The sequence below is a fragment of the Prionailurus viverrinus genome, chromosome F2 (assembly GCF_022837055.1).
Source record: "Prionailurus viverrinus isolate Anna chromosome F2, UM_Priviv_1.0, whole genome shotgun sequence".
NCBI classification, from domain to species: Eukaryota; Metazoa; Chordata; class Mammalia; order Carnivora; family Felidae; genus Prionailurus; species Prionailurus viverrinus.
The window spans coordinates 29712990-29728635 of NC_062578.1; the positions used below are offsets into that span (position 1 = coordinate 29712990).

General features: G+C 45.3%; 1 protein-coding gene across 2 annotated transcripts in view; it reads right to left on the reverse strand.

Annotated features, from left to right (window-relative positions):
• The window catches only part of PAG1 (phosphoprotein membrane anchor with glycosphingolipid microdomains 1), a 61208-nt gene that overhangs the window by 24925 nt on the left and 20637 nt on the right, over positions 1-15646 (reverse strand). For both annotated transcript variants that reach the window (XM_047842260.1, XM_047842265.1), the window contains exon 2: positions 1282-1488. In XM_047842260.1, coding sequence (XP_047698216.1) covers positions 1282-1406 — 125 coding nt within the window. In that variant the 5' untranslated portion in view covers positions 1407-1488. The remainder of the gene's footprint in view (positions 1-1281; positions 1489-15646) is intronic.

The window sequence follows — 15646 nt, forward strand, 5'->3', positions numbered from 1 at the left end:
TCTAAGGAAAGCCATCCCTACTAGAGAATACATGTCCCACATTTGTCGAGGCAACAGTGACGCCTAGTGGGAGTGTAAATAATTACAGGCAGGCCCTCCCTAGTCCAGGGGAGCAAACTCCACCAGCCTCTATTTTTGCACCTTCCTGAGGAGACTCAGATCCAGCTGTAGAGCTCCAGGTCTAAACTGGGAGGAGACTGGAAGGCTACTTGGTTGGGAGAGTCTGACTTTCCTCTTCTTGACAGAGACTTCAGGGTAGGAAGTCCTGTCAGATTTGTAAATGACCCTTGTTGGGTCTCTCCTGCAGTTACTGAGAGGAAGGTTTGGAGGTAGACTGGCTGGTTTGCTCCAGCCCCACGGCACCAGTCTGCCAGGAGGCTGCATGTATCCTTCTTATTTTACAATTTTAACATTTATTCATTTTTGAGAGAGCGAGAGAGAGAGCAAGCAGGGGAGAGGCAGAGAGAGAGGGAGACACAGAATCCGAAGCAGCCTCCAGGCTCTGAGCTGGCAGCGCAGAGCCTGACATGGGGCTCGAACTCACGGACCACGAGATCATGACCTGAGCCGAAGTCGGATGCTTAACTTACTGAGCCACCCAGGCGCTCCTGCAAAATATCCTAACAGCGTCTGAACACCTGGGAAATCACTCCCAACATGTTAGAAAGACCTTTGGTTCTGAGCAAAGAGCTTTTATTGGGCGGGGGGGGGGGGGGGGGGTGTACAGACATTCCAAATGAGGGAGACATGGAAGGGGAGAAGAAGCATAACTCTAAAAACAACCAAGATGATTATTTCATCTCTCTTCTAGGAAAATTAATGTTTCTTAAGAAATTGCAGTTCTAGATCACAAAACTTGAATGGTCCTTTCAAACCACGTAATAGCAATTATAATCAGTAACTGTCAAGTGGCAGCAAAGAGTATCTTTCATGCACATCATACTAAGATTTCCAAATGTCCATTGACAGGAAAACACAATATAAATTTTAACAACAACGTGCTCAAAAGAATGGCAAGAATTTCATTTTGGGAAGTTTTGTATACAAGGGTTCTCCCAGTTGCTCCTGAGCAAAATCAAGCATGGATTTTCATTCGATGAATACAAAAAACGTCCTGAGGTGCTCTGCAGCACAGAAGCTAGTTAACTTTAGAAACACAGGGGTTTCTGTGAATGTCTGTGTAGCGGGATTCTGTTTATAACGTGCTTTTCCCATGAAGAGTCTTCTGGGCACAGGGAACGGGTTATTTCAAGGTTCCGGCGGATACACAGGAGATCTCACCTGTCACAACTGGAGCACAGAAAGACGAGGAAACTGATGAGGAAGAAAGTGACGAGAGCCGCCAAACTGCCCCACAGGACCACCTGCATCTGTCCGCTGCTCAGCACGCTCCCCGAAGGTCCCATGGCGGGAGCAAGAAGTGGCACAAGCTGGTGGGTCAGTCAGTCCTTCACAGGTGGTAACATGGGCACAGAGTGCTTCGTCCTCCTGCGGAGAGACCACTGTGTTTTGAAACAGCTTCTCACGTGAAGTGACACAATCTTGTGATTAGTGCATGTCAGGAGGAAGCCTTAGAGCAAAGGCAAGGATGTGTGTGCGGGACGCCCTGCACTCACCTGGACACCTGCCTCGGGGCAAGTCCCCTCTGTTGTCCAGGCCTTTGTTTTCCTAACCTAAAAACGTACAGTGGGAATGCACGAGTACCCAGCAGTGCTTCAGGCAATGCGTGGCTTGTTAGTTTGCTATGTTTGGGGACAGATTCTTAATGTCCTCAAATAAAATTCCAGATAGTCCATAGCAAATAAGTGCTTATTTGCATTTTTTTTCCCAGAGCGGTGTAAAGCATTTATTATAGCTTTCACAAAAATGCAGTTCACACTTCCCCACCTATCTCCCTAGCTCCCAAACCTACTTTTCTTCGAGAAGGTCTAAGGCCAATACAATTAATGAAAGACAATGTCTTTTACTCACTTTCGTAACAGTTATCTACGGTGAATATGTACCTGTTTTCAGCGCCGGCTCTCACTGCGCTTCTGCGAGCCCTCAATAAGTACATTTTCAAACGAACAGATGAAAGTATGTGCTAAGAATACATCATCAGCAGTAAATAAGACCTATTTATAAGCAACTACAAATGAGGCATGGGAGCTGTATCCAGTACATTTTCGGACCTGGCATGTCCTGGGACTCTTGCTATAGGCTTTCCTCACTGAACTGCTACAAGACGGTGAGAAGGCCCTGCTCATCCCCATTTTTCAGACAAGGAAGTTGAATGGCGGAGACACTGAGTAAGTTCTCCTACGATGTCACAGATGCTAAGTGGCCGGTGAGGATACGAGTCGAGCCATTTCTGACTCTAAACCTGTAGTCTCAGCCCCGCGAGGAAGGTCCTTCTCAACGGGGGTACAGCTTGTTCCCCATCCCGGCGACAATGCTTCTAAATGCAAATGGCCACATGAGTTCTGGGAAATATTTCAAGAGTGACAGATTTTGAAAAATAGAGCCATATACCAAAAATTAATGATTGTCATGGGAGATACAGGCTTCCAGTTATGGAATGAATAAGTCATGGGAATAAAAGGCACAGCAGAGGGAATACAGTCAATAGTACTGTAAGAGCGTTGCATGGTGACAGATGGTAGCTACAACTGTGGTGAGCACAGCATAACGAACAGAAATTGAATCGCTATGCCGGACACCTGGAACTAATGTAACACTGTGTATCAACTATACTCACATAAAAAGAAAATGTTTAAGTTTATTTATTTATTTTGAGAGGGGGATAGTGGCGGAAGGGCAGAGGGAGAGAGGGAGACAGAATCCCAAGCGGGCTCCACACTGTCAGTGCAGAGCCTGACATGGGGCTCAAATTCATGCAACTGCGAGTTTATGACCTGAGCAGAAACCAAGAGTTGGCCACTTACCCCGACCGAGCCACCCAGGCACCCCTCAAATAAAAAAATGTAAGAAAAAAAACTTTTTAAGTTTATTTATTTATTTTGAGAGAGACAGAGATAGCGCAAGTGGGGGAGGGGCAGAGAGAAGGAGACAGAGAATCTAAAGCAGGCTCCGCCCTGTCAGCTAGGAGCCCCACACGGGGCTCCAGCCCACGAAACCGTGAGATCAGGGACCTGAGACGAACCAAGAGTCGGACGCCCAACCGACTGAGCCACCCAGGCACCCCCTCCCCCAATTTTTTTGAACAATTATCTCTTGTCAGAGAGGCCTCATTTATAGAACGTCTGCTTTGCTCAGTTCTAGAATATTCCATCTTAAAAGGAATAGCCTATAACTTAATATCAAGTTTCACGAATAAAGTAAGCAAATTATTGTGTTAATGGATCAGAACTCAAAAAACTTTTTTGTCGTGCAAAAGACTGTCCACGTTTACATTTTCATTTGCTTCTCTGAAAGAGCCATAACTGCATCTCGGGATCCCTGAGCTGTCCGCATCCAGCCAGCGCCTGGGGGGCTTAGGGCCAAAGAGGAGCACACCTTGAGGGCTCGGAGAATGAAAACCATTTCAGCAAAGGCAGTTGAACTGGACCGGATTTTCTCTGAGTGAAACACATTGCATTTATCCGCATATTTAAGGTTGAAGAATAATAAAAAGCTGGAGAAAAAGAAACTTTTGTCTACAATGTATGCAGACTATTCTTGATGAAGTCAATATTTTCCTTAGGTCCCTGAATCAACACGAACACTTCCTAATGCTCTGTAAATATAGAAACGTACAACTTCCGGTGTGATAGGGACCGTCTTCCTATGTCGGTTTGAAGTCGCACCTGCAAACACCACACGCGTGCAGTAATGGATGGTCAAATTGCTCTTGCGTGGTTGCCCCTGGATGGCTCCCACCGAATGAAAATGACCAGCACGTCTCTCCTGATTTGTTGAGGCAATGAATAATTTACTTTAAATTTAGACTACAAATTGGCACCACCGTTACTAAAATATAGTCAAGCAGGCACATAAATCAAGGCGACCTATGAATACACAGGGTATCAATTTTCATATACAGGTCCAAAGGATAACACGGTTTAGGAAACACAAAAGGTATCTGTTGCGCAGGCATTTGTTTGTTCCTTCCTTCCTTCACTCCTTCACTCATACAACAGATTTAATCGATGTCTATTTATAAAGTGCCAGATTCCTAGAAAATAGTTTGCTGTGTGAATTATTCAAAAGCCAGATATCCATCCAGGAAGCGAGTGTGTAATCTGTAGGGCCTTTCTCTATTTCTGTACACGTTTCCTTCTTTTCTCTCTCTCCCTCATCGGGGAAAGCCGGTAGAATACAATGAAAATACGTGGGGTGCCCAGCCTACCAGCACAGTGTAGGGAGAGAGAGGATGAAAGCGGGTTATTACGAGATACTGAATAAAAGATGCCACTCAGAGAAAATGTGTCAAAGCTCCTGGCACTCTCCTTCAACTAAAATTTGTTGAAAAGCTACTGAAAGGACTACTTTTAGGTGGACAAGAATCTCCCCATGGGAAGAATGATCATCATCATGTTTCTGAGCCAGATACATTGTAATCCCTCGGGATGGGGGCTCCTGGTTTTTGGGCCGCGTCCACCTCTCAGAAGCCTTGAAGTGAAACTCGACAGGAGGACCCGAACACCACCGGTGGCAGCAGGCCTGGCAGAGTGCAGGGGTTTACACATACATGACCTCTGACTCTCACTCACAGCAGGACCTCCCGGGTGGGTTTATTCCTATTTCAGAGGTCTGCACTCGTAAATTCTTCTCTCCTGGTCTCTTCTTTTCTCTGGACTTCCATTTCCAAATTCTCTTGCCCATTCCTTCTCTGGTCATCTCCTTAAATTTTGGTGTCTTATCTACAATTAAGACAGGACTATACCCCGGCCCCCCGTGCCTACCCCCCCCCCCCCGCATGTGTGTAGATGGGCTGCCCCCTCCTGCACAGATGCACATATGACTTCCATGTTCTTTCTTCTTGGTGGGGATGGGAGCACAGGCCTTGTGTGGATGGTCCAGGGCTGTCCAAGCAGTGCGATGGCCTGTCTCACGCACTGGTTTCACTGAGGTTAAACGCAGGGGTCAAGTTAGTGTGTTCTGAGGAGTGAGCGGGTCAGTCAGTGTCTTTCCATGTGGCCAAAAGGCTTCTCTCAGGATTAGCAACAGATAGTCAGAATAAGAGGACAGGAGGCACAGTGTGTGGGAAGTAAAAAGTCGCCCTGAAAAGGAACACTCCTGCCACAATGATGACATTTTCCAGACCACTCACTGTGCCCTTTTACCGACCAGGTTCCATGTGGAAAAGATGATCTAAGGCTCCAAAGTCCATGATACTGTTACTGGTCCTGAGGACCATCTAATTTTCTGCTAATGCCTATATCAAGCGCGGTATTTTCTGAGTACCTAGAATTAATCCATACCAGCAGAAATACATGAACAATTTGCAGTGATCTCTCATTTAAGAGAGATTTAAGCCTATTTCTTTTAACCCTGTTCTTACGTGACTCAATACAATTATATCCAACTATAGAATATTATTTTCTCGAAGCTTCAAAGATATTTCGTTGTCAGACCACATGTATAAATATTCTATGAGTTACTTAACATAGGGAAAAGGAAGAGCATTCATTGCACCTCAACTAAAATTTATGATGGCACCCAAATGCCGCACCAAGATGAGTTGCAGAAAATCATAATATTCACTTAGAGTAATAGTTGCACATCAGTTATTTTTGTTTTAGAACAGACTTCATTATTGGCTCCACTGATATACAGTCACGGCTGAGACTGTCACTTAAGACAAATGTGTGATATCGTAACATAGGCAATGGTTCCATCCATCCACCCCAATTTTATAGAATTCAAACTACTGTGGGAATTTGTCATTTGGCCAAGAAGGGTCAGTACGTGAGGTTATAGAACGTCTGTTGAGGAGCCTCTGAAAGGATCTTAAAAGTTTGCCTGAATAATTATTTTGAGCAAAATTATTCTTCTCCAGAATCTCTTATCCTTTTACATCCATTTATGTTTCTAACCAATAGGTGATTCAATCAGTAGAAACACTGATGGCTTTTTACTTTAAAAAGCAGGTGCCACTATTAGCCACAAGGTGGCGGTATAATCCTATTTTCAGCCTCTTCAAGGAGCGACCGCTATACCTGCGGTTGGTGCCTTGTGCTAGGCATTTTGTCTTCATTAGCCTAGACTATCAGCCACCAAAATCAATTCCAACAGGAAAGAAAACAAAAACCAGATGAAATTAATGAAAGGTGACAACCAGATGACAGCTATTTTTATTTTTTTTATTTTTTTATAACACTCTTAACAGGTAGGTGCTCTGATCACGGCAAATTCTGCAAGTAATAATTTGGTAGAGTTGGGATGGCCGGTGAGATTAGTTGCAGAAGCAGACACTTTAGTTCCTCCGAAGCAGGTTTAGGTTGGTAATGACAGTCATTACCATTTTACAGCCGTCCTGCTCAACTCATAATTAAGTATGATAGAAACCGCCTCCGCTCATGACCCCTCACTGATGAACAAAATGAGGACAGGACCCAACCCCATGGGAATATTCCTCCTTCCTGGTCATTACCAGGTGTGGGAACCATGAGTTAAAATGACGCTTTATGAGCTACAGATTAGCCGAACAAATTTCACAATGGCTGAGGAGCTAAATTCCCTGCAGGGCTCCTGTCCTGAGAGGCACATTCGCAGATGCACGTGCTAAGGCTAAATTAACCTCTCAATAGAATTCTCGAGTGCCCTGAAAGAGTTTGAAGGTAAAATATTGAAATTCAGGTAGATTTCAGAGTAAGGAGACTGTGATACAGGCAAGCCTGTATGCTGTACTCTGGTTGAGCGTTGACCAGCCATCTAAGCAAATGTTTGCCATCCCTCTGGCTAAGGAACAATGGTTCTCTGCCAAATAAGGTCATTACAAAGACGTCCTGATTTCTGGGGCGCCTGGGTGGCTTAGTCGGTTAAGTGTCTGACTGCCACTCAGGTCACGATCTCACGGTCCGTGAGTTCAAGCCCCACGTCAGGCTCTGTGCCGACAGCTCAGAGCCTGGATCCTGCTTTGGATTCTGTGCCTGTCTCTGCCCCTCCCCCATTCGCACTCTGGTCTCTCTCAAAAATAAAAACATTAAAAAAAAACAACAAAGATGTCTTGATTTCTCTTTTTTCCTGAGTTGGGGGAAATATATCCAAAGAGCGGAAGGTGGTAAAGGTAAGGTTTTCTTGCTTATAGTTTCTTGAACTATAAATTTTAAAACATCACTACGGAGCAATGACTTGACATTTCTTTGGTAGCCGCCTAAGGGAAGCACACTACCTGTGAGCACAAGAGACAGGAACCTGGAAACCTTTAGCGTCACTGGCTGATCCTGTTATGGAGGGGTTGCTGCTGAAGACAGAAAGAGGCATTCATTTGAAGAGCGAGTTATAAATCCTTAAGGCCATCTGTCAGTGTAACCTGATTACTTTTCGTACATACCAAACGTATTGATCCACACAGGAAACGGGAAAGCTGACCCTTTCAGGAGGAGGGGTCTGTGTGGCTCTCACTTGTCTTCAAAAATACATTAAACTTACACTACAGAAGTAACATCGTTTACTGTTTATAAAAGCCCCGTCGCCATTTTGGTTTTTTGCCTTCAGAAAAGCCAAAAGGTAAGAGACTTTGATGGATGAGGAATAACTTCTAAGGTTGCTTTTGCTCATATCCTGACTTGAAAACCAATTGCCAAGGTTTTTGGTTTTTTATTTTTGTTTTTTTATTTTTTAATGGCAAATCTCAAGACAGGGAGGGAGGAGAGGGAAAGGGGGAGATAATGATTGATTCTCAGAGACCAGAGGAGGTACACAGGTAAAAAGGGGTTTCATTTTGCATAAGCAAGTCTTCATGCAAAATGTGCAGTTTTGGCTTTAGGGTCTATATCTCCTGTGCCTTCCATGTTTGTTCATCTGATCTGAATTCAGAGCTCCCTGAGGGTGGGGACGTGTCCACTTCATCTCCCACCCTATTCTCAGCATTTACAATAAACTGGAAAGTAGGAACCAATCAAGAAATTTTTATTGAATACTTATTTCTGTAGGAACAATGAGGAGTAAATTCCCAAGCTGACTCTCAAAATGCAACTTGAATAATTTATAAGGCAAGGGAGAGGAGGAGAATAAAAGAGACGAGCACATCAAGCAAATAATTAAAAAATACGCCAAGTATGTCTTAAGGCAAAGCCTTAACTCGGGAATGAACACAGCCACCTGGCTTCTTTGTCCTGTCATCGAAGCAGCTGAACGTCTCTCGAGAAAAGGCACAGCAGTGAGAATGCTGGTGTCTGTGTGCATGGCTGCTCACCAACTGTAGCGTCCAAGCTTGGTGTTCCTCTGACCCCTTCTCAGCAACCGTCTTTCATGCCTTCCCGGCTCTTCTAGCCCTCAAAAGGTGCTAAGTCTTACATGTCTCAAGGGAAAGAGGAGCCTTAACTATTCTTGGCTCTTCTTCCCACGTTTTTCATCTGATGAAAGCCTCACCATTCTTTAGATCTCAGTGTAGTGTCACTTCCTTGGAGCGACTTTCCTGACGATGCACTTCAATCCCCTTCCCCCCACACTGCTTTAGTTTTAGGCCTGTTTCATAAAAGCCCGAAGAAGCTTTCTCCTTCGTGGCATCATTCAACATGGAAATGAGGAAGCTTTGCGCTGTCTCCTCTGCCGGAGGAGACACCAAAAGGTGACGCCATGAACAGACCTATCCGGTTCACAGCCGCAGCCCTAGTGTGCAGCACACACAGTAGGCATTTAATCATCCGAATGAATACACAGTTGAAGGAACTAACAGATCGGAAGAGAAAAAGCATCCATGAAGGGGTGGATATTGACCAGGCCTTCAGAGACAGGAAGGACCAGAAGAAACCCCTTTTCTCAGTATTTTCGAATGATGTTAAAATTCCATGGGGGACGTGAGGAGTTCCAAAAGTCTGCTTGTCAGGCTACCAGGCAGACGGACTTCCACGGTACTGGCTCTATCCTACTAATGATCATCTTGACCCTACCCAGGTCCTGAAGAGACCTACCGCACACCAGTTTTGACTCAAAGGCTTGAAATTAAAAACACTGAAAACGCCTGAGCACATGCAACACGCCAGCCACTTTCTGCACGTTATGCTATTTAATCCTCATGGGCCTTTGGGGTCGGGCCACTGTATCTATTTATGGATGAGGAAACCAAAGTTCAAAGCTAAGTACCATGTCTAGGGTCATGCAGCTCTAGGTTTCCTGACTCAGTGTCCCTGGCACTTTCTACCCTAGCCTAGTGCCCAGCAGTGTGTTCTCACAGATGGGGCGGTGACCATCCCCATGGTGTTCATAATCCCCAGGTGGCTGCCTGTCTGGGACACAAAAGCCTCACCCTCTTGGCAATCTGAACCTCTCTCTATCATGACTTGTCTTTAGCACCAGAGAGAAGAATGTTCCCTCCCTTCTGGTTTGCCTACTGCTCATTCCCAGCCACGCATTCATCATGTGTCCTCCTTCCAAGGGATCGAGAATACTTTATGGCCCTTGCCCGTGCCCTGTGAGGATTTGGTGTTAGCACACAGGCCAGTTTACTGAGGCCAGAATTTCACAGTACTGCTCTGTTAAGCATTGTTTTGCACTGGTTTTATTTGGCTTCTTGGGCACGGTGATTCAGCCACCTTCTCGTCCATAATAGTACAAGACTTAACCAAGAACAACTTCAGTGTCTTTGCTGTGAGGTTCAGAAATTTACCCTTTGACATAAACGTCTCTCAAATCCTCCATTCATGGCTGATGACATTTAGGTGATCACTTTCACTTGTTGGTTGGACTGTGGTCGGACAGCTAATTATAAATGCTCCAGTATCCATCACACGCCCATTAGCTTTTACCAAGCCCTCACCCGAACCGTGCTGCCTCATTGAAACAGCACATCAAAGGGTGCTTACCCTGGGAAAGGTAAACTCTCAAGATGGAAGAGATGCAATTTAAGAGGTGATGGCAATTTGTCGCGTACCAGGGGAATCCCACTTTGTAGCGTGGGTTTCACTGTGAGCTACAGCAAGGCTGGACAAAGCAGTCGGCTGTCTCTACCGCACCTTCTGATGTATTTCTACTTGTTCATTACCGTAAGCTCGGCTGACTTCAGAGTTCCTGTTTTCCATGGATGCCGGCGAGCATGTGGCTCAACGTGCCACCCGGCGCCTGCTCCACCACGGTCATCTTCGTTCTCATCTTGACTAAGTTATATTTTTATTTATTTATTTTTAAAGTTTATTTATTTTGAGAGAGACAGAGACAGCATGAGCAGCGGGGGGGGGGGGGGGGGGGGGGGGGCGGGGGGTAGAGAGAGGGAGAGACAGAATCCCAAGCAGGCTCTGTGTCGTCAGTACAGAGCCAGACACGTGGCTCGAGCTCATGAAACTGAGATCATGACCCGAGCCGAAACCAAGAGTCGGACGCTCAACCAACTGAGCTGCCCAGGCGCCCCTCTTCTCGACTGTATTTTAAAAACACCGTGCGTCCTTTGTATTATAAAACCAGCAGACAACAGACTTTTTATTGACTCCCAAATCTTCCAAAAACATGCATGTGGGTCACTTGCTGCTGTTACCGGGAACTACTCGGGGCTGGGACTAGCTATGTTAGAGTAAGTCAGAACTTGTATTTGAAAGTGGAGGTTCTCGGGGCTCATCCTCAAGACTTTCTGCCAGGAACAGGCTATAGAAGATTCCCCAGCTCTGTGCAGAGAAGCGGCCGGGCAGTGGTTCTAGTAGGGCAGCGCTTCTCAAAGGTTGGTCCTGGTCCAGAAGCCTCAGGGTCATTTGGCAACTTGTTAAAAATGTAGAATTCTGGGTTTCCCTGAGGCTTATGAATCAGAAAGTCTGGGGTGGAGCCCTCAGTTTTTAACAAGCCCTCCAGGTGATGGTGATGCAGGCTGAAATTTGAGAAGACTGTTCAAGAACAGCACTTCAGTGTGCCTACAGATCACCTGGGGATCTTGTTAAGGTGCAGATTCTGAATTCTGCGTTTGTAACTGGCTGCCAGGTGAGATCTAGGCTGCTGGCCAAGGACCATTATTTGGAGTCGTACTATAGCGTAGACGTTCATCTTCCTTCCAACAAGGATGGAAGGGCCATCCAGCCAGATCCCTAGTACTGAAGCTTGGACTTCGTCTCATTCAGAGTTCTGTGAAAATGAGGTCACAGAGCCCCTGCATCTTAGGACTCTCTTCATTCCCATATAAGTACTATCTCTTTACCAATCCAGGGTCCCATAAAATGGCAGTGAGTGGACACATCATCTGTTCTTTTCCACATAATTAACCAAGCCCAAACCTCTCGTGCCTCAGTTTCTCCTGAAAAATGAGGCCATTTATAAAGTTTCTTTCCAGCTCTGAGACTCTACCATTTTATGAAAGTAGCCAGAAATTCCTCAGGTCTAAAATAAAAATTCAGGACTCTCCACCCAGAGGGACTTGCTGTCGACCCAGCAAGAACGTGAAATTCTCAGTGTGATCAATAGTTTCAACTCCCCAGAAAGCACAGTCTTAGTAATTCCCTGGAACACCTGACAAGGCTACAGCAGTTACAGGAATGTTAGGAGGAAGAATCGCAGGCAGCCTTTTTAGTCCCCTGTCCAGTGCCAGGAATCCATCCCAACAGTGCCTGACCGGAGAGCCAAGCACCAAACACTGGCTGCAGGGATGACTTATGAGTCTCTGACTAGAGTCATCAACATCTAGTTGGCATAGTTACACATCGATAATTCCTATTTATAACAGCCTTTAAACAGAATGCAAAGACAAAACCAAAAATATGCAGATGGGCATACACAGGTAACAGAGAGAGAAAATGCTGCTGCTGGAAGCTTCTGAGGCTTTTTAAAGAGGCACATGCCCAAATTTAGGAAGATCTTACACAGAAAGCAAGTCTGAAAGGCATCTATCTAATTTCCGACCTCAGTACGTGATAAGCCTGAAGAGGTTCCAAATGTAATAGAACATTCTGGAGAAGTTCTCGGTCTCTGTTTTTAAAAATAGTTCTTTGGGTTGGTTTCATTAGCTGCTTGACGAATACCTCTGATGTTTCTTACTCTTTAACACTAAGGCACAAAGTGTATTTTACTCTTTGACACTCTGTAATTCATTAAAAAAATAATTGCTAAATCCCTACTATACACTAAACACTGTTTCATCTTCTAATCGCCCCTTGAATATGAGACTAGACTGGTTTGAGGCAATTTAATTGCAAAACTCAATATGCAAGAGGAGAAAAGTGTTTTGAATTAAGGTCTTAATACAGAGCTATATTTTGATCAAAGATTAAGAAAACCCATTGTTGAATTCCAAGCATGTGAAATCAGAAAGAAACAAAAAGCCACAAGCCCTTTCCCTTCCACCATATTGCATTAGTCACAATAACTGCAGCTTGATTCTGTGTAGCCTGGTGGCAGAGGCCCCATGACATGGACACGGCTGCAGTGCCCTTGGACTGATGTTGTTGCAAGCTGAGAACTGTCCTCAATGTGTCTGGTGGATTCCAAAGACAGCCTTTGCATGTTCACAGGGTGCGAAGGACCATTTCCCTGCACGCACTCAATCACAGTCAGGGTCGGCCAGCCCCTGGGGACAGGCCAGATTTCAAGGACCAGGGAAGGCACGTGGAGAGCCTCACCATGTCCCTACTAAGTGGGAGAATAGCTGCTTTCACTTTATGGTGAGAGGAAGCTTAACAAATATTCACGCAAGCGTTGGCATGTGCATTTAAAATCTTACGAAGGCATAAATTACTGGAACAGACCAAGTCAGCTGGTAAGGAACAGGGAGGGGAAGGAGAAGGATGAGAGGGGTGAGGCCAAAATGCAGGCACTGTGTGTCTGAGGTAGGCAAGGGGAAGAGATTTGGGGGCCTTTTTTTTTTTTGTCATTTTACCGACAGCTGGTCTTAACCCGTGGGTTACTTTGTGAATTTAAGAATGACGTATGTACGTACCTGTCTACATCGATACATTTATTTTCCTCTCTTCCTTTGCCCAATCTAGGGAAGATAAAACCATACCGGCAGAGGTAGGGGAGCAGGTATAACAGAGTGACTACACCTTGGAGATTCTGTTCTTACAAGGTCTGACGTGACCAAACGGGACTCCACAACCGGAATGAGTCACCTCCTTCGGAAAAGGTCCAGCTCATTCCAGAGCCACTCGTATGCTAGGCAGCCAGAATACTTCTGGACTAGATATAAAAGGCAACATGGAGTGAACTATGGGATTCTGAGGACAGACACGGCAGGATAGAAGAGTACTGCACTTCTGAGTAAGAGGGTGTTTCCTCAGCTTGGAGGGAGGAGTATTTTGGCTGTGACCTTCCCGAATAACTACCCCCGATGTATTAAAGTGCACGGCTCCAGGTCCCTCCATCCACTGGCCTCATCGCTTGGCACATGCCTTCCTTCCCAGGCCTTGGGAGAGCGCCAGCCATTGCACAGATGTCCTCCAGAACCCTCTCTCAAGTCCTGCTTCACAACACCCAGGGCACTTGCTATGCTGCCAATGCCCAGGCCTGACCCTCAGATATTCTGACATGATACAGTTGGAGTGGGGCCCAAGAATCTGTATTTTTAAATGTTTTTTTTTTTTTAACGTTTATTTATTTTTGAGACAGAGAGAGACAGAGCATGAACGGGGGAGGGTCAGAGAGAGGGAGACACAGAATCTGAAACAGGCTCCAGGCTCCGAGCTGTCAGCCCAGAGCCCGACGCGGGGCTTGAACTCACGGACCGTGAGATTGTGACCTGAGCCGAAGTCGGCCGCTTAACCGACTAAGCCACCCAGGCGCCCCATGAATCTGTATTTTTAGCATGTATCCTAAGTGATGCTGAAGTGAGGAGTTCACCGAAAACCCTTGGCTCAGAGTTTGCTACGAGCCCAGTGGGAATCCTAATGAGGTGGAAGTCACTCATCAATTTTTCAAAAGTTCAGAAGCCCTCAAAACTGACACAGCATTTGGCCAGGGAAATCACTGTGGGAAGAATTAGGGAAGGACGAGAGGAAATGTTTTTGTAAACATGGCTTCTATATGCTGTATCGTTTCTATCGGTTCATCCCGTGAAAGGAAAACTCGAATCCCGTATTGAGTCCCAGTGTACAAGAGGTAGTGAGACTCCAGGGAAATCCACAGGGGGATCTCCGCAGGGCACATCCTCTCCTTACAATGTCATGTAGCTAATGTGATTATAAGACCTAATGAACTGAAACTAATGCAATTTTGAAAATCTTCATAGCTAATGAAAATCACATCTTCTCCCTCCAGATTTCCCATTTTCTCTGTTTGTAAATCATGAATAAAATGGAAGTTATGGGTTGAGGCTGTGTTTATGGAAAGTCTTAGTGTAATTTGGAGAGGGTTTTTTGTTGTTGTTGTTGATTTATGTATTTTGAGAGAGAGAGAGCATGCACAAGCGAGAAAGGGGCAGAGAGAGAAGGGGAGAGAGGATCCCAAGCAGGCTCCATGCTGTCAGCACAGAGCCTGATGTGGGTTCACTCCCATGAACTGTGAGATCATGACCTGAGCCAAAACCAAGAGTCGGGCACTTAACTGACTGAGCCACCCCAATGCCTCAAATTTGGAGAGTTTTATATTTTGAGTGTCACAGTGGCTTCCAAGATGAGGGATCGCATTTGGAATTCACATTATATGCCACAGTATTAAGAGATGTGTGGGAGAGACCCAGAATATGGTTCCTAACACTGACATTTTAGAGATAGCCTTCTTCCCCTGCTGATGTCAAAGCACTCTGTACCTTAAATAGTCAGTGTAGTCCCTCTGCCCCAATTTCCATTTTCTCTGAAAAGCAGAGAACAAGGAGAGTCTTCAGATTGCACAGTAAGAGCTAATTATCAGGGTAAGGCTTTGACATCCCCCACCCTTCATTTCCTTATGCCATGTTTTCACCTCTTTGGGGGAAGAAACATTTCAAAGGCTTTAAACTGAGAGGTAGGGGAGTGGCCTAAGGTGGCAAGCTTCACAGGACGGGAGAGGCACGTGGTAGAGATGTGCTGTGGTAAGATCCAGAAAAAGGTGCTGGCCTTTTTGGGACACATCTTCTGCGTGTCCAAGTTACTCAATTTTAACTCTAGTAAGAAAAGAAATACAGATATTTATGGAGTATAAGGCAAAACTATTAGTAACTCAAAAAATGGAACATGGGAACTCAAAGAAATTTTGCACATGGAGTCAAGAATGTGAGTTCACTCTTCTCTGCCACTGAGAGTCTGAGTGGCTCTGCTTGTGCTGAGAGCACAGACTGGACCATGTGAGTGGTGCCTCCTAGAGGTGTGGGGGGTGCACTGCACAGCCACAGCAGCAGCTCTGTAAATGCATACTGTGGAAAATGTAATAGTGGGATCTGATCTCGAGAGGATCATTCCTTTATTTCTCATGCCTCTATGACAGAAAGACTTCAAGAAAAATATACTTACATAAGGAACAAGAAGGTGTGTTTTCAGGACAAAAAGAAAACTCATTAAAAAAATCAAAATAGTGACTGACATCTAGTTATTACTATTGGGGAAAGACGTTAGTATTTATCATTTCAATCCTATTGGATTAAATAAGCTAGGCCAGGCTTCATTCCAGTTGTTTTTGT